The following is a 25,360-nucleotide window of genomic DNA, read 5'->3' on the forward strand; positions in this document are numbered from 1 at the left end:
TTTAAAATAATGGTTATACTTAGCCCAAGACCACCAATACGTTTTGGTTTATAGATCTTATTCCAACTTTTGATATTTGAGGGTGAGGGTTTGCGACAAAGATCTTCTTAAAGGAGGTAAAGAGGTAGCCACCTTTGGGATTCAAAAACTTGCGTGGTGTCAGTGGTCGGTTGGTGGTGTTAATTGGTTGTGGTGGTCGCAAGGTGGCTCACTGATGTTCCGCACTGGTGGTGGTGGCTCACTGGTGTTCCCCACTCCCTTTAATCCCCACTATTCCATTTAATTAATCCCCTACTTAAATTTTTGCCTAGGTAACCACAATTTTCAAAAGCGTAACATGTAAAAAAAATGGAGAAAATAGTTAGTTTTTATATAATGTAGTTAATTTTCGTATGATATAATGAATTCTATTTCCTAATATAATAAGTTTTATCTCTATTATATAAGGCAACACATGGGGGACACCAAAAAACAGAAAAAAAAGAGAATAACTAACTATTTAGGGGAAAGTAGGACATTTAAACTAAGAGAACGTATTGGGTCAGACTCGTCCGACCATAATCTTTGGTCGGACGACTTTCAGGTGGTTCCAATTTTTTTTCAGTTAGTCTTAATTTTTTTCAAGTAGTCTTCATTTTTTTCAGGTAGTCTTCATTTTTTTTCAGTTAGTCCATTATTTCTTTCAGTTGGCCCATTATTTCTTTCAGTTGGTCCATTTTTTGTTTCAGTTGATCCATTATTTGTTTCAGTTGGTATACATATTACGAAACAAAGTCCAACTGAAACAAAACAAAGTCCGACTGAAAGAAAACAAAGTCCAACTGAAAAAAAACAAAGTCCAACTGAAAGAAAACAAAGTCCAACTGAAAAAAACAAAGTCCAACTGAAAGAAAACAAAGTCCAACTGAAACAAAACAAAGTCCAACTGAAAAAAAAACAAAACACTAACCTCTGCTTTCTCTCACTTTCTCCTTCTTCTTCATTCCTCTTAGCTGATTTTTTTCTTCTTTGTTAGATCAATAAAGCATAATATGAACATACCTGATTCAGCCATGGGTGCCAAGCACACTGTACAACACTGCCAGTTGGGGGAGATTTCAATCTTTGATACTAATTCAAGTTTTTCCCTATTATAAAAGCATAACAACCCTCCCGTTGGGCTATCTCTCTCTAGAGATGTATCATAAATGCGATATTTGTTTGAGCATAGTGATTTGGCAATTCCTCGCACATCAAAGCTTCTAGAAAGTAGATGACGACTATCAGTTGAAAGTTTCAACCCAGTAATATCATCTGAATGTACCCTTGAATATGAGATTGGATCCATGAAATGAAATGAGAGAGAAAGAGAGGAGAAGAAGTTAAAAAATCAACCCGTCCGACGGAAAGTGTTGGGTCAGACGGTCTGACCCAATACTTTCACTTAAACTAAACATCAGTTTTTTGAGAAAATAAAATACAAAGACAGTTTTCTATCCAATTAATTTTATTTTCAACTTCATTTGTTATCACACATTATCACACGCATTGCGTGCATGTAAGACTAGTTCGAATAATAGGGAAGCCCTTTGTTTGTTTAACCTCGGCCAAAGTCAGAAACTCAGAATCAGACAAGGAGGTCGCAAGCAAGTGAGCAGGACACGATTCTCGCCTTTTTTAACATTCTCTCTCCTTCCTAATCCTTCCCTTCGTCAATCAGTTTACTATATCCATCACAGACCCCACAGTTCTCCCTTCCTACTTTCAGTATCAGTATCAGTATTTGCTGCTGCAATGCCAACTTCTCCATCAGGTACTCCCATCTTTTCCCACTCAATTGCTCGATTGGCCGATTTTACGTTGCCCTAATTTTTTCAATTTCGCGCAGACGCTGGGCACAAAAGGCGGAGAGCGAGAGGGCCGAAGATCACGAAACGGCACCGTGGCGGCGACGAGGAAGAAGAAGACGAGGAAGAAGAGAACGAGGTTGCGGTGGAGGCAGATGAAGACGAGGACCTCCACCCTAACCCTAAGAATGTCCAAGTCCCCAGAACTAGGGCTGTCTCTGAACTCGAGGTGATTTCTGGCAGCGGCACCCGGATTTCGGACTTCCCCGCAGCTGTGAAGTATGACGTGAACCGGCCACATTCGTCCATTTTGGCCATTGCTGCTGCTGAAAGAGAGAGTGAAAACAAGGGACAGGGGCAGGGCGGGGGCGGGGGCGTTGTTTTAGAAAATATATCATACGGGCAGCTTCAGGTGTTGTCCGCTGTGCCAGCAGAGTGTCCCGCTCTGGTAGGTCCGGGTTCATTAGATCAGGAGAGTCCAATTGTGATTTCTCCTCCTCCCATTATGGAGGGTAGGGGTGTGGTTAAGAGGTTTTGGAACAGGCTCCATGTTCTTCCGTTTCACGCAGGTTTTCCTCTCTGACTCATTGTATTTGTTTTCTCATATACTTTAATTCCCTTTTGTTGGTATGCATAGATTAAAATTGTTATGCTAAATGTATTAATTATCAAGCTATCTATTGCTCGCTGCATATGTAATCTGTATCACTATATGGGTCTTGAGATGGTGTTAAACTATCAATTGCTGGTTGACTTGAGCCAAAACATGTCTAGCTTTTTAAGAAACAACTTTGGAAAGTGTATCAACTTTAAATAACTTCAGGTTTTTCTAATCGTGCCTCCACTTTGACTGTCGGGGGGTTTAATATTGGTAGCGAAACCCCCTTCTGCCTATATGATAGAGGAATAGAGAGAGGAAATGGATACTGGAAATTTCATTGTAGGGTACTGTATTTCTAGCTAACTTCAGGTCATGCTTGGCTATCTATGATTTTGGTTCAAGTGTTTATTAAAATTTAACTTCAGTCTTTTATCATAAAAAAAAGTTAAAAATTTCAACTGCAGTCCTTGCTGAATAGACTGAACATTCTGACTTTTGGCTTCTTCATGTGCAGAGTGGTTTCAATCAACAACAGTGCACAGGTTGGAAAGGCAAGTGGTGCCACATTTTTTTTCTGGCAAGTCCACTGAATATACTGCTGAGAAATACCTGGATTGTCGTAATCTAATAGTTGCCAAATACATGGAGAACTTGGAGAAGAGGTTATCGATTGGTGATTGCCAAGAATTGGATGTTGGTGTTGATAATGAAGATCTCAGTCGTATCTTCCGTTTCCTTGATCATTGGGGAATCATTAACTATTGTGCTCCACTGCCTCCTCATGAATCTTGGAGTATTGAGTCATATCTGAGAGAGGATCCAAATGGTGAAGTTCATGTGCCATCAGCTATGTTGAAGTCCATTGATAGTCTGATCAAGTTTGACCTTCCAAAATATAGGTTGAAGTCTTGCAATTTCTCCTTATCATTATCATCAAACTCCCATGATCTTGCAGACTTAGACAGTAGAATACGGGAAATGTTGTCAGAAAATCACTGTAACTTTTGTTCTCGGCCCCTGTTAGTTGTGTATTATCAATCAGTGAAGGAGGTAATCTTTTATTCATGTTCATTTGGCGATTACATTTATTTATTGCCATGCTCCCTTTCATTTCTTATTTATAGGCATTCTTTTTGAAAATCTATGCTACTTTGTCTTATTAGTTGAAAGATGCATACGTATAGATACCTTTATTTCTGAGATTGGGGGGGGGGGGGTTCTTTGTAAATACTTCCACTTTCTGGAACATAACCCTAGTGTGTTGGTTGGCCAGAATGAAATGAGAGATATTGTGTTGTTTGAACTTTGTTAAAATGAGTTCTTATTAAAGATATCTGTCAGTAACTTAGAGTGTTCTGTGTAAGTTTTTAGTTTATTTCTGCTGCCAGTATAGTTGATTATAGAGGTCTTCCTTCTGATGACAAGGAAATTATTTATTCTAAATTTACTTCATGGGGCTAATTGTAAACGAGAATATGAAATATAAAAGGGAAAGGAAGAAGATTGATCTAGGCTTCTATTTTAAGGTCCTATTTGATTGAACTTAAATGGAAGGATAGGATTCAAGAAAAAGAGAGACAAAAGCTCTAATGAGAAATCTTTCTATTATTGATGTTGTTTGGTTGGCTATGGGAAATTATATATATTCCTATGTTGGTGTTTGGTTAATTTAAAAAATAATACCCCTATTTCAACCTTTCTTCCCCACTTTCATTTCCTCTTCTCACACTAAGGGTGCATCCTATAAGCTTATATGCCCTTAATGTAACCTTTTGAACTTATTGTGTTGATGTGGGTAGCCCTTATTTCCAAACTTACCTCTTAGCCCTAAATTTAACTTATCCGAACTTTTGTTATTTATGTCTCTAATTGTGCCAGCTGCCCTCATATTACTAGTGTGTGAAAAGGCATGCCTAACCCTTATATCCAGTGATGTATAAAAAGGTGCGCCTAGGCACTGAAGACCTTGGTGCTCCTACCTAAATGTTAAAAGAAGGTTTGTCATGGTGATTTTGAATGGAAGTAAATTAAAGGCGGCAACGCGACGAGGTGTGAAGTTGCAATGGTTGAAATCAGTATCAGTCAATGAGATGTTGAATTGGAGGCCTTACTATTTAAAGTTACTAATTGATGTGTTTTTTCTTGAGGAGCTGGAGGCGAGTAAGATGGTATGGTTGAAGGACCTGTATCGGCGACTTTAAGTGACTTTCGGGATATGGCTTTTATGTTCACCATGAATGATAATAGCCAAATTCTTTCCTCCTTTTCTTTGTTCCCCTTTCAATTTTTATCCTTTTCTTTTTTTCCCTTTCCAGTCTATGTTTTAGATTTTGGATGTTAGTAATTGTCTTTCGGGGCGGGATAATAGGGGTATATGAGTGGAATTTTGGTCTCTCTTGTTTCAATCTTTTGACTTCCGTACCCATTTTCTTTTTACTTTAGATATTCCTATCATTTAAGTTTTCTTTTGGGCGGGGCCAAGAATCATCCCTTTTTCTTTTACATTTTGGCGTACTCCTATGGGAAAGTTTTCTAGTGCGTTGTAGATTCTTATCCAGTACTTGTATCATTTGATGATGCCAAATACAGCCCCTCTAAGAGGTATCTTCTCTTATGAAACTCGAAAAAGAACCATCCCTCTATTCCTTATGAATTGCATTATTCTAACGTTATTCCAGTACGAAGTTGGATTCAATTCCGGGAACGGGAAGTGCTACCTATGGTGAATCGGGTATGATAGGTTCTATTTCTTTACCTTAGTTTTTTTTAATGAAATCATGAAATTGAAGTCATGAAATGAAAGCAAAAAACTCATTTGAGAGCAATATTCTTTTCTGTTTCTCTAGTCTACCATTCTATCATAGGAACACACGCTTTGTTTTTTTTTTGAAAACGAAAAAAGTACGAAGAAAAAAAAGAAAAGGTGCACCCTTACTTTACTAAGGGGGAAAATGGGGCCTATATTCCAAGAATATAGCTAGTCTAATGTCAAAGAGATAAAGATGGGTGTATTAAATAAAAGAAATACAACGAAAATGCTTTCTGTATCCACGCACGGTCTCCCTCCATCCCCTGTTTTTCTTTTCCTTTTTCCACCATTGGAATAGATGGAATCTTGAAAGTTTCAAGGTACCACCTACAAAAAATTAAAAAATGAAACATAGCCATAGTTTTGGAAGTGTGAGGCAGTATAAAACCCACTACTTTTAAGATTTATTATCGTTAATATGTCGTAAATTGCAAATCTAGGGTTCTCAATCTATCCTCTAAATCTAGTTTTACCTTTATTTTCTCGGGTCGCTTAAATTCCCAAATTGTTTAGTGACCTTCGACAATTTGGATGTTTGGCATGTGTTTCCGTATATCCGATTTAGGTTGCCGGTTGGAGCTCTGATCCATGACCTGGGTAACATCGGTCTATGCTTTATATGAGGGGAAGTCTTTGAGAGAAGACTATCCTAATCTAGTGTTTACCTTTATTCTTAATTTTTTTTTTCCAGGTTCCTTGTTAACTTTGTGCTCCTTAGGCTTCTCAATTATCTTATGCTACATTTAGGCGTCATACATTTGGCGGTTGAATTTGATCACCAAGTCTTTGGTCTAGAGCCTTTTGTGTTTGATTCAAACAAATGTCAAGGAAGAGGTGGTAGCCTTATCATGTTGCGTGGTGAAGATGAGGTTGTAGTTATCCTAGGTAAAATGGTTGGTTTAGGTTACAGCAGTTTTTTTTTTTTTATAAATTTGTTTGAGATTTGTGATTAGTTTTAATAAGATTAAGGCTTTGACGTTATTGTTGTTGTTGATCGACATTTGTGATTGATGGTGGACTGGTGGGTTAACAGGATTGAGGATGATGACTATGGCAGGATTATGATTTCGGATTTTGATAGGGTTACATTTACGATGTCTTGAAATTGCTAAACGATGATGGTGTTACTGAGATTGGTGTGGTGACTCGTGCATTCTGTTGGTGGAGGGTCAAGAGTGGTGGGTGCTTTCTTAATAAAATAAGGGATTTTAAGGGGGGGGGGGGTCAATGTAGAAGGGTTGGCTTGATCTCTTTAACGGCAAAAGGGTTGGGGAAAACTAAGGTAATCTGAACCAAACAAGCAGATTGGAACCAAGGCTCTTTACTGCTATTTTGTCTATATTTCCTTCCCTTTTCCATACTCCGCACACGGCTCCCAAAGCTTTTCTCTATGGAGGCTTTTGATACCTCAAGTTTAATTCATTACCAATGGTTCAATATTTATTATTTCAAGGGGGCATTTGAGATGGTTTAGAACATTTGCAAACATTTTACTTCAAGAAAAAGGCTTTTCTTTCAAGGAGGCAAAGAGAACAGAAAGCATTGTCTTAACTCATATAGACTTTGATGATGCTTTTTTAGCTTCAGTTTCGTCTCCTAGATTTATGATTTAGTTTCAAACTCTCACTTAAGTTCCTTAATTTCCACATGTATAGTTTGCTACCACAATTTGGTCCACTAGTCAAGTACATTAGTTCTCCAAACCTTTTTTTTTCCAAGAAACTATCCCATGTCCAAAATAAAGTTGACTATTTTACCCGAGTCCATCACCCTTTTGTGTCATAACGAGCAAGTCATTGGTAAATATACTCATGCATGCCATTTGGCTCCTCTCTAGGGTCATTTTCTTGGAAGTTGGCTCTGGTACAATGAACGGTGATTAAACAAGCCAAAAAGATGAATCAGCTAAAGGCCACAGTGACCTACAATTTTTCGTCATCTATTAAGAAAAAATTCATAATCCAGACCATCTCTTGTAGCTAAGCACCATATAAATCATTTACTTCACTGTGGCCCCCAGCCATATAATCTCCGCTTAGGACGCTGAATCTATCTGGACACAACAAGGATCTTTGACAAGGACAAGTGATGTGAATGGATAATTGATAGACTAGATGTATAGAGCTACCCGAGTCCAGGCTCCATCCATGAAATCTCTTGGATACTTTCTCTGACAAGTGTTACTTGCAGCATATTTGTACAGTGGCTTTGGGAACATAGTATGTTTATCAGCTTGTTGAACTACTCTGCTGGTAGAGAACTAGAAAGCAGGGTAATACTTAGTGGTTTATTTGTTGTTGACTTTCCTGTTATGCAAACTGTGTTATGAAAGAGGCCTCTATCATTTATTGTCATATTGTAGTTAGTGATGTCATTTATTGTCATATTGTAGTTAGTGATGTAAGGATCAAATAGTAAGACAACAGAGGCATAGTGCAACGAAAAGGCCATGTTACATGACTACATGAGAGGAAAGTTAGAGTAACTCTATCATAGATGTCTCTGTGTGTGTGTGTGTGTGTGTGTTGGGGGGGGGATCATTTGTGATAGAAAGAGGCATCATGCGTCGCAAGGTGCCGAAACCTTTTATATTATCTGTTAGATGTCTAATTACCCTTCTACGCGAGTAAGAGAACATAAAGGTTATCTTTCTTTATTAGTATGAACTTTTGTCCATCGGATGTGCTTCATCCACTTTTGTGCCTAGTAGTTTCCTATTTCCATTTTGGTGCTATTAGTGTTCACCTTGGTGACCCACAATTAACTTTGTTATTGTCCCCATTGAACCAATTCTTTTAGGATTCTTATAAGCAATATCTTATATGTCATTTTCTATTTATGTTATCACATCTGAACTCACAAATATGTTGAGTTGGGTTCATGCCATGTCGACAAAATGGGTCAAATCTAAGGTGCTTATCAAACTGGTTGAAGAAGTAAACCATAATTTTACTTTATTCTACCTATATGACTCGTTCAATCCATTTGCTTTTCAAATTATCTTTCTTTTTTGCTTTTTTTATGGAGAGAATAAGTTGACCATAAACAAATAGTTGTATTCACTTTTTTTGGTTTATGTTTACTGTACATCTTTATTATCTCTTATGTAATAGAATAATATTCATGATCTCGAATAATTTCTTTGGGATGTTTATACTTCAATGGGTTAAAAAATCAATAATTAGGAGAGAGTTCTTTACATCCATTGGGAGTTTGAACATGTTAAAATGAAATTAGGTAAATAACTGCACCAAAGTGAAATTACATGGCATAATGGTGGAATTTTTTCTAAAACATAAAGTCATCATAATTAAATTAGTGATTGCACATGACACCAGATGACGAGAGTCAATATTCGTCAGACCTTGGGCATGAAAGTGGAAATCTTTTCTTATATATATATTTCATCCCCTATTTGTTAGTTGCAACGCTTTGACCTTCACACTTGCCTAATATTGTTAACTATCTATTAGTGAAAATTATAGAAAGTTGATAGTGTGTTAATATACATTGAGATAAATTCGACATGCTACATTTTAAAGTTTGTTTCATATATTGTTCAAAGATAATAGAGTCAAACTAAATATATGAATAGTGCAAAACTCGAAGCGTTGTGACTAATAAAAACAAAGGTAGTGTGTTTTATATATTATCTTCTTTAATACCCACTGGATGTAAGAAAGCTCTCATGTAAAGGTGGCTTGACCTTGCTGTTTTTAGTTGCCTGCAAATTTCTTGACCTTATGTCTTTTGTCAACAGGCTGATACATTGCTGTGTTCAGATTGTTATTATGAAGGGAGACTTGTTATTGGTCATTCAAGTATGGATTTCACTAAGGTAGATCCCACAAAAGAGTATGGTGATCAAGACGGAGGCAGTTGGACGGATCAGGAAACACTTCTACTCCTTGAGGCGCTTGAAAGTTTTAATGATAGCTGGAATGACATTGCCGAGCATGTTGGAACTAAGTCAAAAGCACAATGCATACTTCACTTTCTTCGTTTGCCAGTGGAAGATGGTTTACTAGAAAAAGTAGAAGTTCCAAGCTCATATGGTAACACTAATGGGCTGTCCGAGGACACTAACAACAGTTTATATCTGAATGAAAATTTTATCCCATCAGGTCCTTCCCCCTTTCCCCATTTACTCATATATTGTGAATTGATGCATCTATGGAGTTTTGTTTCACAGCATTTTTCTCTGTTCTGCTTTGTTTTTCTTATGCTAACAGATACACACCCATCTCTGATTTTTCCAGGACCCCATGATCATAATTCTGATTCAGAAATCAAGTTTCCATTTGTGAATTCTGAAAATCCTGTCATGACTCTGGTATGTGCGTACTGTTTGTTTTGCTTGTTTTTGTAGTGAATTTTATTGTATAGCAGTTCAAACATGTTCTTTCTTTTCTGTCTATCCTTCATCCTTCTGTATTTTGTTGCATGTATATGCTTAGGGAGAAAAAAGGAAAACAAATGTCAATATACTTTCTAGTAGTAGCAATTGCGAATAATCAAATACAGGGGTGGGCGTTCTAGTGCATATATAAAACATCCCTACACTTAATGAGCATGAGCTGGGAGTATCAGTTGCATCATTATGCAGTAGGTGCTGCATGATTAAACAAGATCCATGGATGTCTAGTTACAAAAAATTGCTGTGTTTTGAGGATGGCATTTCTTCAAGAACAATGTCAGTTACAACAATACATAGATTTTGATACTATGCTAAAAAAGCTGGTCAAAATTCAACATTTCCTCGTTCTTGCTGAATTGGTGAAAACGAAGCAATGGAAGAACTCCATTGTGCATAATTTCTAAATTCACTTTGCTTGCAATCTCTTGCATCGTCTTCTGGAGATAAGTAAAGTGGTAGCATTCATTAGTCTCAAATTTTACCCTTAATGAAGAAATAGAACCTGCTTGGTATTCCTTGATCATCAGCCCTGTTGAAAAGGTGTTAGTTTCTGGGACATTCAAAATGCTGTATCTTGCATGAATCCTATTGAGGAAGGAAGCCAAAACTTGTTTAGAATATCAAATCAGGCAAACAGCCAAACATCCAAGGGATTGGGAAAATAATGCTCTTATATGCTTGGCTGTCAAAGTTCTTCTAGCTTTAAAGATGGAGGGTCATTGATGGGGTCAGTGATCCTTTTGATAAGATTGATCGCAATGGTTTGTTAATTTTTTTACACTGCTTTAGCTATCTCTATAAGATGGTTCCGAGTTTCCAATCGCATATAGGCTTTACATACTTGAAGCATTGACATTGACATTGACAGACATCCTAATCCTCTATTCTTCATATTTATTATCTCATTCTGTGCTCCAATAATTTTTTGTTTTACATGTATGTTTATTGTTTGCCTCACTTTATTTTGGTTTTCTGTACATTTTAGTAATTACGCTTCCATGGCTCCAGCGGTTTTGACACGTAGTGCTTGTTTTCCAGGTTGCATTTTTGGCTTCTGCTGTAGGTCCAAGAGTTGCGGCTGCTTGTGCTCATGCTTCTTTGGCAGCCCTTTCTGAGGATGATGGATCACTGCATGGTAATAGGTGGGTTGTTCATTTTTCTTCTTTTTCACCCACTTAGTTGTCATGTGCATGGATAGAGGGTTTTTCTTAAGTATCTCTTCTATCGAATATAATGGACAAACATGGAGTAAGTTTGTTTTTGAAGTACCAACATAATCCAAAAAGGTAAATAGACAATAACAGATAAAAAAGGATCCACCAAATATTAGACTTCTTTTTGATATACATCAGGAACAGTCTCAGGTAGACAGTTTATATGGGGCGTAGGCCTCCCAAGAGGTAATGGAGGCATGCAAAGGTTTCCTTGGGCCGCACGGAGATTGGCCCTCGAGTGCAAAGGAGCTTGACTGCAAGACCCACACGTCGAGTTGGCACGAAAGTCGGCTTGGTGATCCGACGGTGCTGAGTGGAAGGGACATCGCTCAACGGATAAAAGTTACCCTAGGGATAACATGCTGATCTTCCCCAAGAGTTCACATCGATGTTCCAATGGTTGGCTGTTTACCCATTAAAAGCGGTACGTGAGTTGGGTTCAGAACGTCGTGAGATAATTCTGTCCATATCCGGTGTGGGTGTTGGAGCATTGAGAGGACCTTTGCCTAGTAAGAGAGGACCGGAAGGACGCACCTGTGGTGTACTGGTTATCGTGCCAACGGTACTTACTGTAAGTGGTTTGTCGGGAAATATACGTACCCATTTTTTTCCACCGCAACGTGCATTTCGTGTCACTGCCCGTTGCCCTTAGACGTGCTCCAAGCGGGTTCAAGTGCCTGAAGAGCATATCTTCCGAAACAAATTGTTTCCCTCGATAAGGCATTCCCTTCATTCTTCTTAGTTCTTTTGGGGTTATAGTTGATGGTTATTTTGTAATTCCATCTCTACTACACGTGAGAGTTTCTTCTCATCCGGTTCCTTGCGAATGAAATTCAAAAATTTAATTTTATATAATTAATGCAATGTTCTTTCAAGGGGGGGTGGGGAAGAAGAATATGGATTACTTGAACCTTTTGATGCATAAGATGGAGAGCTGTGAGCAGGGCCCCATTGAGACCTTTTACAAGGTCGAATGGAGGGGGCCAAGATAAGATCTGTAGTTCCCGAGAGGAACTTTACTCAAGCTTTCTTTTTGATCTGAAAAATAATTGATCACTTGTCTCCATTACTTTGTAAACCCTTGATGTCTTTAACTCTTAACATGGATTAGCTGTCTGCTGTGCTAAGTAGACTAGAACAAATTGTCTAAGATTGTCGCTTGATCTTGACGGATGATACCTCTTCATTTGCATCTTGATCTTTACTGATGTGAATTATGAGAACTAGAGAAGTATGACCTTCTTTAATTGGCATCATAAGCCTTTTCCCATGATCTGAGAGTATCTTGTACTTCAGTCCTGTTTTTTTTAATGTTCGGTCTAGTTTGATTTACACCTAGTTTGATTTACCATAAATTTACAGTAGCTGGTACTGGTTTTACAAAAAGTATATGGCTTATAATTTTTAATTTGAGGAACTTTTAATTTTTTTCAGCTAACTTATGTGTTTGGGTTTTAAGGATTTTGGCACCTGATGTATTTAACCTTTGTAAAGATTAGATATGATGCGGAATTTGATGGATTGATTATATTGAGTGAATGAATGAACGTGTATGAATAACAATGGATGCGTGACTAATGATTTGTAGCCAGATAGGACTTGAGAGTACTTTGATAAAGCAAAGCACCACAAGTTAAATTAAGAGTTTGAAGCATAAATGCTAAGCCACCAACTTCAAGGATTTCTGTTTAAACACTCGAATAATGTAAAAGCTCACTATATTATTGAAGAAAATGAATGACAACATTAACTAAGCTATTTATACTACTAACTACTAATCTTACTATAGTTAGGATAAATCTCTAAGTTATACTCCTAATATAACTTTTAAATAAATAAGATAACTACTAATAACAACAAGACAAGGACAAAGGAGTCCTAAAATCTACTTCAATTGGAATAGTAAAAACTTGTAAGCCAAACCTAATTAGAACTATACTAAGATATGAAGAGTCCTAATAGAACTCAACTAGACATGATCACCCGCCACCTAGCGTGCTTGCTCTCCAAGGTTAGTTCACCATGCACACTACCACCTTTGTAGCAAAGAATCCTCGGAATGAGCCATGCACACCTTCTAACTCAAAGTGAGGAATTTTTGAACCGAGGGCCACCAATTGAAAGTTGATCATCATCTACTCCTGTATCACTACCAAAAGTGTGCTTTGCCTATGAGAGACGCGCACCTTCTCCTTGAACCTCCTTCTGCCTTGCTCTTTGCGCCTTCATGTGCCTCATGCCTTCTAAAACTAAGGATTTACATAAATTCACCCATTGTTATTGCCCTATATTACTCCATTGTGCTTCTTTTCTTCCCTCTTGTTTTCCCTGTAAATGAAGTCTAGTTAATTAATTAATGCGATACATGCATGGTAGAACGTTTAGAAGTTTTCTAGTGCTATATTTTTACACAAACTTTTATGTTTGTTGTGACACTAATAGTCTTGTAGATCACTTTCTTCTTTTAGTATTTCACATGCTTACTTTTAAGAATCCCACCCAACAGGGGCAGACCTAGGATTTATGACTTGGAGGGAGGGTGGGGGATAATTGGCACAACAGACTAACAACAAATCCTATAAACGCACAATTGACAATAAGGTTGATAAGTAAGATTGACCAATAATTTTTGATGCAAAGCGACAAAGACAGATTGAGATATGATAATGACAAATCCAACATATATATGGTTGCATGGTCATTCATAATGTTAACTCAATTTCATAATTATTACTTGTTACCTTCAAGAAATAGTTTTTTCTCAAAATAATATAAGAGTTTGATGAAAATAAAAGGGGGCTGCAATGAAACCAAGAAGAGGAAATAAAATAAGTACTACAAAGAAAGATAAAGCAAGAGAACGTTGGGAAGCAAAAATGATCAAACATTTAAAACGAAAAGAAAAAAGAGAAAATATTTAAAAAAGAAAGCAAAGAGAAAAGAACAAAAAATGCAAAATGAACACAAGGGGTTCACAGACACGGACGCCCTCTAAATCTTAGGGCCATAAACCAAATTTTTTTCTTTTGTTGAATTTGTTGATCTTCACATTGAAAGCCGACATTTTTGGTGTCAAATATAGCGAAATTTCAATCCCTAATTACTCGACTGTGATACCAATTTTATTATGACAAATTTCAGCCGACACACAAAGAAAAATGAGAATAGTCAACATACAAATTTACGTGGTTTACTAACAATTTGTTAGCTACATCTAGGGGATAAATTGATCTTTTTTATATCTTTGAGGAAAGAGTGCAAAATACGGTATCCTTCTAATTTACCTAAATTGAGTAGATCAAAAATAGGACCAAAAACAGAAAACGAAACAGACCCCCATGTCGGGTTGTTCGAAGCGATATATTACAAATTCAAGGTATTCGAAAAGTGACTGTTTTTCTGTAGGTTTGCTTTTGCCAGTTTATTTAAGTGTTGTATATAGTTCGAAAATGCGATTTCGATCACGCTAACGATCATGGTGATGGGGGAATGGGGATGATGCATCTGTCATATTGCCAAATATAGGCTTAGACCATGGGGTATCTCTAGATTTGAAATCCTTTATGCCACGGGTAATACGATACGATGTGGCCTTGTTTTGACAGCATGAGTTGTATATTCCTTTGAAATAAGTGAAACACTTCTATGCTTTTGTAGTTGATCTCTTATAGTTTTATAGATCAATGTGCTATTTCTTTCTCGGAAAAATTGATATTCCAACTATGGCCTAACATTTTTAGAAGATTTGAACTATCATTTAACTTGTATAGGTCCCGACTTTGGGGGAGTATGACTTTAGGTGGGGATTGCAAGTTACCTTGTTTTTTTTTAAAGAAAAAAAAAGCCACATTGTAAGAACTCTGTTGCACCAATGACCAATCTACCTATCTCATCTCTTCCCTTTATGAACTTAATGCAAATCAACTTAACGTAAGTTTCACTCAAACCAACCATTATCATGCTCCAATCCTCTCACCTCACTTCCTCTCTCTCCTCCATTTCCAAACCCATCAAGTTCTCTCTCCCCTATTATGCCTTTTCATCTTCAATTCTCTCTCCTCCTCCAAACTTGAATCTTTAAAGGTCTGAAATCTTCTTCCTTCTTTCTGGGCCAATGAACAAGAAGAAGAAGATAGCTTGAATGATACTTTTTTCTGGGCGTCTCGATGATTTAGCCTTTGATAGTTCAAATTACCAGAAAACTCCAAGATTGGTGAAGTGTTCCATGTTTGCTGCTGTTTGTGGATTGACTTATTTGCTCAGCTATTCTCAATGATTTGTTCCTTCTTGTTTTGTTTCTCTTGCACTATTTGTTGTTTATGGGGTTGGTTATTGGTTTTTGTGTGCGTTTGTGTTTATGGGTTTCTTCTGTTTATGTTAATTTAGGTAGCAAGAATAGGAATAGCCATGTTGAACCCCGTGACTGGGAGCAGCTCCATTGGAAGTTTTACTGGTAGGGAGAGTGAAGAGAGTGCAAGGAGGAAGAGATTGCATGGTAGGACTGTAGGGGAGGGTGAAGGGAGTGCAAGGATTCCAAGAGTGGAAAGGGAGAGATGCTATATATATATATATTTTTTTTTTTTTGGAAATTCAAAGTTATTATTGATAACCAAAAAAAGGGTGATACAAACACCAATGCAACAAACTAAAGGGAATAAACAGCATCAGTATCCAACTTACCCCATCTTCTAGGAAGGGTTGATAAGTTAGACTCTTCATGTGCTACCCTATAGTAACAACCTTGCCAAATAAAAACAACCACAATAAAAAGCCACCTATCTATACAAGAGATTTTTCAGATCATCCTTAACTCTACAAGCTACACTAAATAAAATTGAATCAAATGTTTACTCAGGTAGTTTGTGAATGCCTTCAAACACTTGCTGATTTCGTTGAATCCAAATATGGTAGATCCCATACAACTTATAGTGCTTGCTTCTTCTTCTACAATATTCAGCTGCTATATTGATCTCTTCCATGAAGGATTGTGACCTTCTTGAGATTCCAAGAATACTCAAGAAATTCCCCAAATTGTAGTAGAGTAGACACAATTGAAGAAAGATGATCGACATCTTCCTGTGCATTGTTACGTAACAACCAAGTGGTATCATTCACCATATTCCAATGAGCTAGCGTGAATTTCGTGGCTAGTCTATTGAGAACTGCCAGCCATGTGATAAAAAGGCTTTTGGGAGAGGTTTTGTTATTGCAAATTAGCCGCTTCCAACTAATCTGAGCAGTGTAGCATTTGTTGATGGAAAACTTTCCATCTTTTTCATATATGCGGCTTGATGCCATTCTCAAAGAAATTTTTACAGTTCATGATTTTCTTTAGTACGCAGGACATACCAGCATGGACTTTCATAGTCCAAATATTAGCTCTTTTAATATAGTAAGAGTGGATCCATTGAATCCAAAGTTTGTCTTGTGTAAGAGCAATAGCCCACAAGTGTTTGGCTATGGTTGCTTTATTCCAGATTTTTACAGATTTGTGAAGTTCAAGCCACCTCCAGTCTTAGGAAAACAAATCTGCTCCATGAAACAAGAGCTTTCGTTGAGGCTGGTCTTTGCCGGTCCACAAGTAGGTTCTACACAACCCTTGTATCTCTTTCATAATCTTCTTTGGAAGAATGAAGATCTGAAGATTTGCATACTCAGAATGATAGACTTGACTAGTTGGCCTCGCATATGAGAGTCCTTGGAGCCTAAGTTTTAGTCCTTGCCATGATTTTTTCAATCAGTGGCTTACAAGTGGAATAAGATAGATATCGGAAAAGGAATTCACCCACAGGAATGTGGATCGTATTTGAAATAGTCTCAATAAAAACACCCCCCATATAAATGTTACTTATCTGAAGATTAGCCTCCAATCCTCAAGCTTGGGAGAAAAGATTAGAAGTTTTAAGAATTTCTTGAATAGAAGACAAATCACCTCTACAAAACATCAACAAGTCATCAACAAACATCATATGCGATATATAGAATCTAGCACACTTAGGATGGTAATGGAATTTTGTGTTTTCTTTAAGATTCCTTAAGCATCTAGACAAATATTCCATACCAATTGCAAAAAGAAAAGGGGACAAGGGATCCCCTGTCTAGCCCCTTTTTAGCATGAAAAGGAGTGCAAGGTTTGCCATTGAGAAGAATAGAATAAGACACAGTGGGGAAAACCCACTTCAAGAAGCATGCCCTTTAGAAAAAACCATCCAATTGAGTCATACGCTTTCTTGATATCCACCTTGATTGTACACCTAGGAGAAATTCCTTTCCTAGTGTATCCCTTGATGAGATCAGTTGCCACAAGAATGTTGTCCGTGATATTTCTTCTAGGTATAAAACCAGCTGGAGCGGTATCAACAACTTCACCAATAACATCTTGCATTCGATGAGTAATCAGCTTAGCAATGATGTTATAGACCACTGTACAACAAGCAATGGGTCTAAAATCACTAGCATAAGTGGGGTTTGCAACTTTAGGTACGAGAGTAAGAGAAGCAATGTTCACCTTAGAGCTGAGATGACCAGTGTCAAAAAAAATCTGATACAGCAGCATATATGTCGGGTTTTATTACATGGCAAGTTTCTATGAAAAATTTGGCATTAAAACCATGGGCCTTGGTACCATCAATGCTAAATAAAGCATTATCAATTTCTTGCAAAGTGAGAGGAATAATCAAGTTTCTCCTGAAAGCTAAGGGTAGGACCCTTTCTGATGATAGTGAGATCAATTCCTGGAAGTGCTCATTATTACTCTTACCCATCAGATTATTATCCAATTTAGTCCCTGTAGTTGAGTACAAAACATCAATAGAACTCCTGACTTGTCTTTCTTTCATTGTAGCAAAGAACACTTTGCTGTTAGAATCCCCAGCCCACAGCCATTGTATTTTTGATTTTTGTTTAAGAATACTTTCTTCAATATGAAGCCATTTCCTGAGAGAGTCAATACATTGTTGCTCCTGAGTATGCAAGGTTGCATGCTATCCCTCTGAAACTGAGTTTGAATCATATCCAACTTCTTTCTGGCATCCCCAATCTTCTCAGTTACATTTGCAAATGAGTAGTTTGAAGATGTTTGACCACCCGGCTAATTGTTTTCAATTTGTACCAAATATCAATCACATCATTTGCAACTCTGTTATGTCTCAGCAACTTTATCATGAAATTGAGGGTGGTCAATTAAATGATTAAAAAATCTGAATGGCCTGCCACAGTTGTATGAGTGTGATTAGGAAACCACTCAGCATTGTACAGACATCTCAATACGACTCTTGTCTCTTATTTGACCAGTTATAAGAGTCACCAATCCCTTTTACTTCAAGTAAATCAGTGTGATCAATCAAGTGTCGAAAATCCAAAGTTTCAGCATTAGAAACTGGAACTCCATTAAGTCTATCATCACTTTCAAGCAGTGAGTTGAAATCTCCCATGATTATCCACTCTAAATTGATAGTAGCAGGCTAGCAGCCACTGCGTATATTGTGTTCCAAAGAGGTTTCCTGGTTTCAATACTATGCAAGCCATAAACAGCAGTAAAATACATTTTTTGTTGAGTATGTTTATCAGTAATCAAGCTATGAACAAGTTGATCAGAGGTAAAAACAAGTTTAACATTAATCATTGTACTGTTCCAAGCAAGCCATATCGTACTCCTAGGACTATGACTGTAATTATCGCCCCACTGCCAACATCTCCCTAACTTCTTCTGCACCTTATCTTTAATAGATAATCTAACTCTAGTTTTAGTTAAAGCAAGAATAGTAAACTTGCTAAGTGCAATAAAAGAAGGTACCTCCTTTATTTTGAGAGGGTCATTACTCGTTAAGACCTCTCACATTCCATGATCATGCATAAATCATGACAAATAAGGGTTTTCACCCGCATTATGTTCAGTATTCTGTTCCTCTTCATCTTCTTGTTCTTCATCATTTTCTTCACAGGTTACAGTGATTCTTTCCCCCCTATTCCTCCTTGTCACCATCTTCCGTTGATGAATAGGTTGAATAGGTGTATTAACAGCACTAGATTGGTTAGATCCAGGTCTTTCTTCAATTGGTTGTGGCTGCTCATGTTGCTGTGCTTGCTTAGGCTGCTTAGGCTGCTTAGGCTGCTGTAAAACCTATACTGGGTGTTCAGTGGTAACCACCTATGAAGCATGGGTACTCCTTCGGGACATCGAATCTCGTACCGGGGGTGGGTACGGCTAGGATTCGTTCCCAAAACGAATGGGGTGGGGTGGGTACGTGGGTTTAGTTTGGGTACGGATGGGCTGAATCCAGGTACGTGGTGGGTACGAATTCAGAGGGAGAGAGACGTACCCAGCTACCTTTGCCCGACAACCATCATTTCTCCGACAGCCTCTTTTTTCGCTCCTTCCAAGTTCTTTGTCGCTGCTCCAGTTCTCCTTGCGTGTTTTGTTTGCTACTCAATTTGTTTTCTGAAGAAGGCAGTAATGCGTAAAGCACGTGAAGAAGGCATAGTGGAGTACAGGTGTACACCACCTATAAAAAATTAGATGTAGTGCTTATTGTATAACTTAATTACAAGACTTTTTTAGTTACTTTTTTAATGTTATTTGCCTACATCAACCTCATATCGTCATAAACTTCTTTTTTACTTATATTCTGGGAAGGGAGGAAGCTTATTTTTGTTTATATTTTTATATGTATGTCATATAATATTTTTGTGCAAAAATTAAATAAATATTATTTTTATTAAAAATTTAAGGCAATATTTTTCATTAGATGTATTTTTTTTTTTTTTTTTTGCCGAATCCAAGCCGTACCCGTTTTTGGAAATTTTGATTTTGCCGTTTTCCGTCCCCGTATCTGTATCCGTATCGGTGCTACCTAGGTAACCACCACTGTATTCTGTGGTTGTTTTGGAACCCATTTTTGCACAACTTTAGGCTTGGTCACCTGCTGTTGCTGTTGACCTCTCCTGACACCACAGTCATGTCCAACCATCTGACATTTTTTACAAAAAGGAGACCACCAGTCATATGTCGAATAGATGCTCCATTAGCATCTTCAAAAGTGATTGTATGTTGCTTGTCCTTAGTAACATCTATTTCTATAAGGATTCGAGCAAAAGAGATTCTCAACTGTTTTGAGGTGCATTCATGCATATAAAGGGACACCTAAGAGACTACCAATCCTACTTAGAGAGTTAGGACTCCAGCAATTGAGAGGTAGATTAGATAGTTTGACCCATATTGGAATGATTTTCAGCACTTCATCCTGAAAACTAAAATTTGCTGTCCAAGGTTTAACAATCATAGGTCTTTTATAGAAGTTATGAGGACCAGCATGTAAAACTTCATTTCTATCAGCAATCGACACAAATTTCACCACAAAGAATCCTTCATCATGTAAGAAAATTTGTGGTTTAGAAACAAAATTCCATTCCTGTTCAATAAATCGTGTTAATGCACCTATAGTTGGTGTATTACCAACAATATATATTACCAATGAAGTAGCGCACACTTCTGAAACTTTATCGGTCTCAGTTTTATCCAAACAAGCCACATCAATGCCATTTTTGATTATCGGAGCTACAAATTTCAGCGAGTTACCTTAGAATTGAGTCTACTACTTTTAAATAGTGTATTCCAAGGGTTCTTTGTATTCGCAATGTCATCTTGTTCAGTCGCTTTGAGAAGCCTCTTTTGCCACATTTCTAGGATCATCCGGATGAGGTGTGACAATCGCTGAGTGAATCGCATTAATAGCTGATTGCAATTCAGGCGAAATAGGTCCAACACTAGGATGAGGTTGTATCCTTTGACACAGTTTCCGAAACCATGGAAACTTGATCTGAAGGAGTCTTCTTCTTCCTTGCCATGATGATTGAGTTGACACAGTTTTATATATTTTGAAATAGAATAAAATCAGTTTACCTATTGAACAGGTTGTAAGTCATTTAAGTCCAACCAAAGTCACCCCCCCCAAATTTAGGACCTATACAGCTTAATTGATAGTTCGAATCGGGCCATAGTTGGGAGTTGGGACCCCTAGCGTCAATTTTTCCTTCTCTTTTTTAATGTTTGGAGGGTGTTTAGGTTTAGTTTGTCATGTCATATGAGCTCTTCAATAGCAATTCTAATTGTTATTTTTCATATTGAAGAATGGATTCAGATGATGGCCCTGTGGAAATGAGAAACTCAAATCAGCAGAAAGGTAAGGTTAAATTTTGTCAGTCTTTTATACTACCTCTGTTCTTTTTAGTAGCTGTACCATATTCCTTTTGGGGGTATTTTAAATCAATTGTACCATTTCCTTTTCGGGAAAGTTTTTCTCTGGATACGTGGATTTGATTTATTTAATATCATCATATCTTTATACAACCTCCCTAAATATGCGTGCCATTTGTTTGGTTACCTCTATTGAAAAACAGAGGCAGTAGCATTTATCTAATTATCTTGCATATTTAGAATAATATTTGGCTAAACAAGGTTCTTGTAATCCAGACAATGTAAATGCAGAAGCTTCTATATTATCTACTGAAAAAGTCAAATTTGCTGCAAAAGCTGGTCTCACTGCTGCAGCAGTGAAGGCAAAACTGTTTGCAGACCATGAAGAGCGAGAGATTCAGAGGCTATCTGCTAGTATTATAAATCATCAGGTATTAGTGTCATATTTTTTTTCCAAGTCGAATATGTACCGTGTTATTTCATGAATTAAATTATGCAATGATGTAGTCTGATGCCTGGATGTTGGTGATTATGGATTAAATGCTGTATATTATTATTGGATGACTTAAAGATGTGAAGCCTAGTTATTTGTCCAGATCCAGCTTGTCTGCTCTCTAGCCCATCTAAAAGAGGTGGGTAGCTATTCAAAAGCTTGTCTGCTCTCTTGTCATGATGTATTCTCTTGGTTAGATTTTTATGCTCCATGACTTCTACACTTTGACATTTCTAGAACCGAGTTCACGAGATTTCAGTCTTTCTTCAATAATGAGGTGTTTTACTAGGTGGAGGTGATGACAAAATAGAACAAAGGGTGACACTCTTATATAAGCTAAGACTGGATCAAGTAAAAAAGTTAAAGTGTCATTATTACCATTCGATCATGGGGAATATGCTGATACTATTTTATCAAGGAAACTCAAGGCTAGGTACCACTTACCAGCACGTAGATGCTGAGGTTGCCATCGACTTATCGTCTGAAAACTATATGCAGAATAACCTTGTGACTTTACGTATAAGTTCTGGTTCTAGATTTCAGACAATCTGTTGGGGGTGTTTGATTCATGAAACTTAAGGTATGGGTTTGGAATGGTTATAATCATAGATTCATAGCTAGTGTTTGTTTCAAAAACTTGCAATGTCTGAACCCATACCTCAAGCCTTTAAGGTATGGGGTCTAGAAGGCTGTGAAGGGGCCCAAGGAAAGGGGGTGGGGGGTCTTGGCTGCCACCAAACCCTCAGGAGTAGATAATTTATGCTACGGTTGTTTATTTTACCTATGTACCCTGTCCCTGAAGCATCAAAAACTTGTTAAATGGAAAGCTATGGTATAACAAAGAGACCCATAATAGAAACCATGAGACCAAACATTGTGAAGAAGATTAAAATGGTTACATTTGATATGATTGCCTGATGAATCATTTTTCGTGTTTATATCATATAACATCACTCCTTTCATGTAATTTGGGGAATCTATTATGATAGATAGCTGTTATGACACCGGTAATACGATGTTGGTACTTGGTAGGATCTCTTTCCTTATTATGATTCAACCTCAACTGCTTCCTATTGCATGATTAACTTTGTGATAATAATGGTGGATTTTCATCTTAACCTTGTACATCTTTGTACTAATTAATTCAACATCGTCTCCTGCCCTTTTCGTCTCGAAGGACGGGGTACTGTCATAACTCTATCCAACAGTTTCAACCTCTATTCCTTGGTGCTTAAAGGCATTAGATGTCAAGTAGGTAAGATCTTCATGTATAGGATGGAGAAAAATGGGAAGTGTATAAATCCATGAAAGCTACTTTTTTCTGAATAAGGTGGTCCTGCCTTAATGAAACAATTATGTAAGGTTTATCATAATTTACATTGTACCTAAATACAATAAAATTCAAAATGAGGGTTTCTCAATACTACTTCCCTATTTAGTAGGATAGCTTCCTGTTTTTTTTTTTAAAAAAAGTAGGGTAGCTTCATACTATACTGCATTACTGCCACTACTGATTTTCTTGAGAGCAACAACCAAGCTGAAAACTTTGAGCTGAAACTTTGGTTGTGTTTTACCTATGTTTTAGATCAAGGAACTGTTTTGGCTCCAGGGAACAACTGGACTTGATACCAAGAGTTCATTCACCAAACATAAAAATAAAGAATTCTTTAACTACCTTATAGTTTATATTTAGAGTTGTGTGATATTTCGTTTCCCTCTCTTTCGAGAGATAAGAAAGACGAAAGAGTTGAGCTTGAAGTGCTATTGGGCTTTGCCTGTAAATTGGCTCAAAAGGCCAAGGAAGTATACTGCTCAAAAGTATTTCTGCCTCTAAAATCTCTTTCTGAATCATATGTAAGGCGTTGGGATCACAAATTTTGATAAGCATGGCATTTAATTTCCTCTGTTAAACTTATAAGCACGGAATATATATGCTGGTGATTGACCATCCCAAAAATAATAATTTAGTGAGACTTCTTAATATTTAGGCTGGAATCTGGATTATCTTACAGATGAAAGTAGCATTGGATGTATTTTATGAGTGCATGTGTTCAACTATTGGCTCCTTAGATTTATATTGGAGACATCTACTGGTGATGGAGTTGATGACTTTAATGATAATGATGATTGTGTATTGATGATAAACTTTTCCAACAAGCATTATATGTATTTAACCTATGATCAAGAAGTGGGATTAATCTAAAAAAGTTATATAAGATAAACTACTTTAACTATGATTTTGTTATTACTAATCCAGATCAACGTATTGAAAATTCCCACTAAACAATTATTCTTTGGGATGGTTTCGTACACTCCCATAAGGAATCTTCGGTGGACTACACAGAATTGCTTAAAGTAGGTCTCTCTTTTTCCCCTCTCATCTTATGGGCTTGGTGAACAACAATGGCTCTTTTTTTCCAACATATTAATAGGGTTTTCACCACATTGAAATGTCAATTCTTTGTGGTCCCTGGAGTCTTGGTGTTGAGATCTTTGAATTGAAGTCTTTGATGTCATAGACTGGTTTTTGTAAATTTAAAGAAGTTTGTCAGTAAACAAGTAGAGACTTTTTAAGTCTTTTGGGGAATTGGGTAATTGAGAAGGTAACACATTTGCAATATTAAGCATGCAGCAACAAGAAGCAGGTATGTCATCGGATTTCTACGGAAACATTACTGTTTAAGTTCCTGCAAACAGGCTTTTGATTAGCTTATTAGGGCTTTGGTTGAGAAATACACATTTTTCAAATTGCTTTTATTTTTATGCCAAGATGTAACCCAAGATTTTGTGCTGAAGCAGTTGAAGAGATTGGAACTGAAGCTGAAGCAATTTGCTGAAGTGGAGACCTTATTGATGAAGGAATGTGAACAAGTGGAGAAAGCAAGGCAGAGGTTGGCTGGGGAGAGGGCTCGTGCTTTAGCAACTAGGTTTGTACCCAGTGGGGTCGCTTCATCAGTGAATTTGCCTGGTGTTACTCAAGTTAATAACAATACTAGCAACAGCAGACCACCAATTATATCAGCATCACCTTCACAGCCTAGTGTTTCTGGTTATGCCAATAATCAAATGACTCATTCACAAATGTCATTCTTGCCACGGCAGCAATTCTCTTTTGGGCCTCGCCTCCCGCTTTCAGCCATACAGCCTTCTTCATCTGGGCTACCTTCAAGTGTCATGTTTGGTGCTCAAGGAGGTAGCCAATCTTCTCTGAGTCATGCAATGTTGAGAGCCGTACCAGGGACAAGCTCAAGCATGGGTTAAAAGTATGAGATACTATAATTGATTTGGTGATTTGCCAGAGAACTTAAATGGGAAAACATAGGATTATAGTGCTGTGATTGTGATGCCTGTGAAGATGTATTTTGTTGGGGCCACATCTTTCAAGTATTCTGCAGTTGCTGGGAATATTTGTGGTTGGAACTTTCAGCTACAATCCAGGTGTGCATTCTTTTCTTGTTTGTCTTCCTCAGCAATCTTCATCTTTCTGCCATCTTTTTCGTCGTTTAACTTTTCCTCTTTATAGTTGAGGTTTGTAGAGTTGCTGATTAGAAAGTGGATGTTTTACCGGATTGCTGTATAGTTTTCATATTTTCAGTTATCTATTATCTGAGGGATCAAGGTGAATAGCTGAATGCCATTGTTGCTAACTTGCTCCCACCCGAGGCTGTAATTTTGCAAGTACATATGGTTTAATTGCTAAAATTGTTGTATTTTGTCTAACAATAGATGGATGACGAGTAGTACTACTTTAATATCTCGATTCTTTTTCTTTTTCTTTGGCAGCTAATATCTCAGTTCATGCCTG

At 37.3% G+C, this 25,360-nt stretch overlaps 1 protein-coding gene across 2 annotated transcripts; it reads left to right on the top strand.

Moving 5' to 3' along the window:
• Window positions 1-1,577: 1,577 nt before the first annotated feature.
• On the top strand, window positions 1,578-25,315 carry LOC104893862 (SWI/SNF complex subunit SWI3C). 2 transcript variants are annotated; one of them, XM_010683216.4, is made up of 9 exons: window positions 1,578-1,792; window positions 1,868-2,395; window positions 2,942-3,477; window positions 8,997-9,360; window positions 9,469-9,569; window positions 10,692-10,795; window positions 20,996-21,048; window positions 21,339-21,493; window positions 24,355-25,315. In XM_010683216.4, exons 1-9 carry the CDS (start codon window positions 1,774-1,776, stop codon window positions 24,814-24,816), a joined length of 2,322 nt encoding a protein of 773 aa, XP_010681518.2. In that variant the 5' UTR covers window positions 1,578-1,773; the 3' UTR covers window positions 24,817-25,315. The 2 variants fall into 2 exon arrangements, with proteins under 2 accessions (XP_010681518.2, XP_048495497.1); XM_048639540.2 differs by having other exon boundaries at window positions 1,579-1,792; window positions 9,496-9,569.
• Window positions 25,316-25,360: the final 45 nt, after the last annotated feature.

This window comes from Beta vulgaris, chromosome 1 (genome assembly GCF_026745355.1).
Source record: "Beta vulgaris subsp. vulgaris cultivar EL10 chromosome 1, EL10.2, whole genome shotgun sequence".
In the NCBI taxonomy this organism is placed as follows: domain Eukaryota; kingdom Viridiplantae; phylum Streptophyta; class Magnoliopsida; order Caryophyllales; family Amaranthaceae; genus Beta; species Beta vulgaris.

What these genes read in the sequence shown, in the direction of transcription:
- LOC104893862 (XM_010683216.4), top strand. An exon ending in TGTTCTTCCGTTTCACGCAG is followed by an intron (nt 2,396 to 2,941) that starts GTTTTCCTCTCT and finishes CTTCATGTGCAG; the next exon opens with AGTGGTTTCAATCAACAACA. An exon ending in TGAAAATTTTATCCCATCAG is followed by an intron (nt 9,361 to 9,468) that starts GTCCTTCCCCCT and finishes TTATGCTAACAG; the next exon opens with ATACACACCCATCTCTGATT.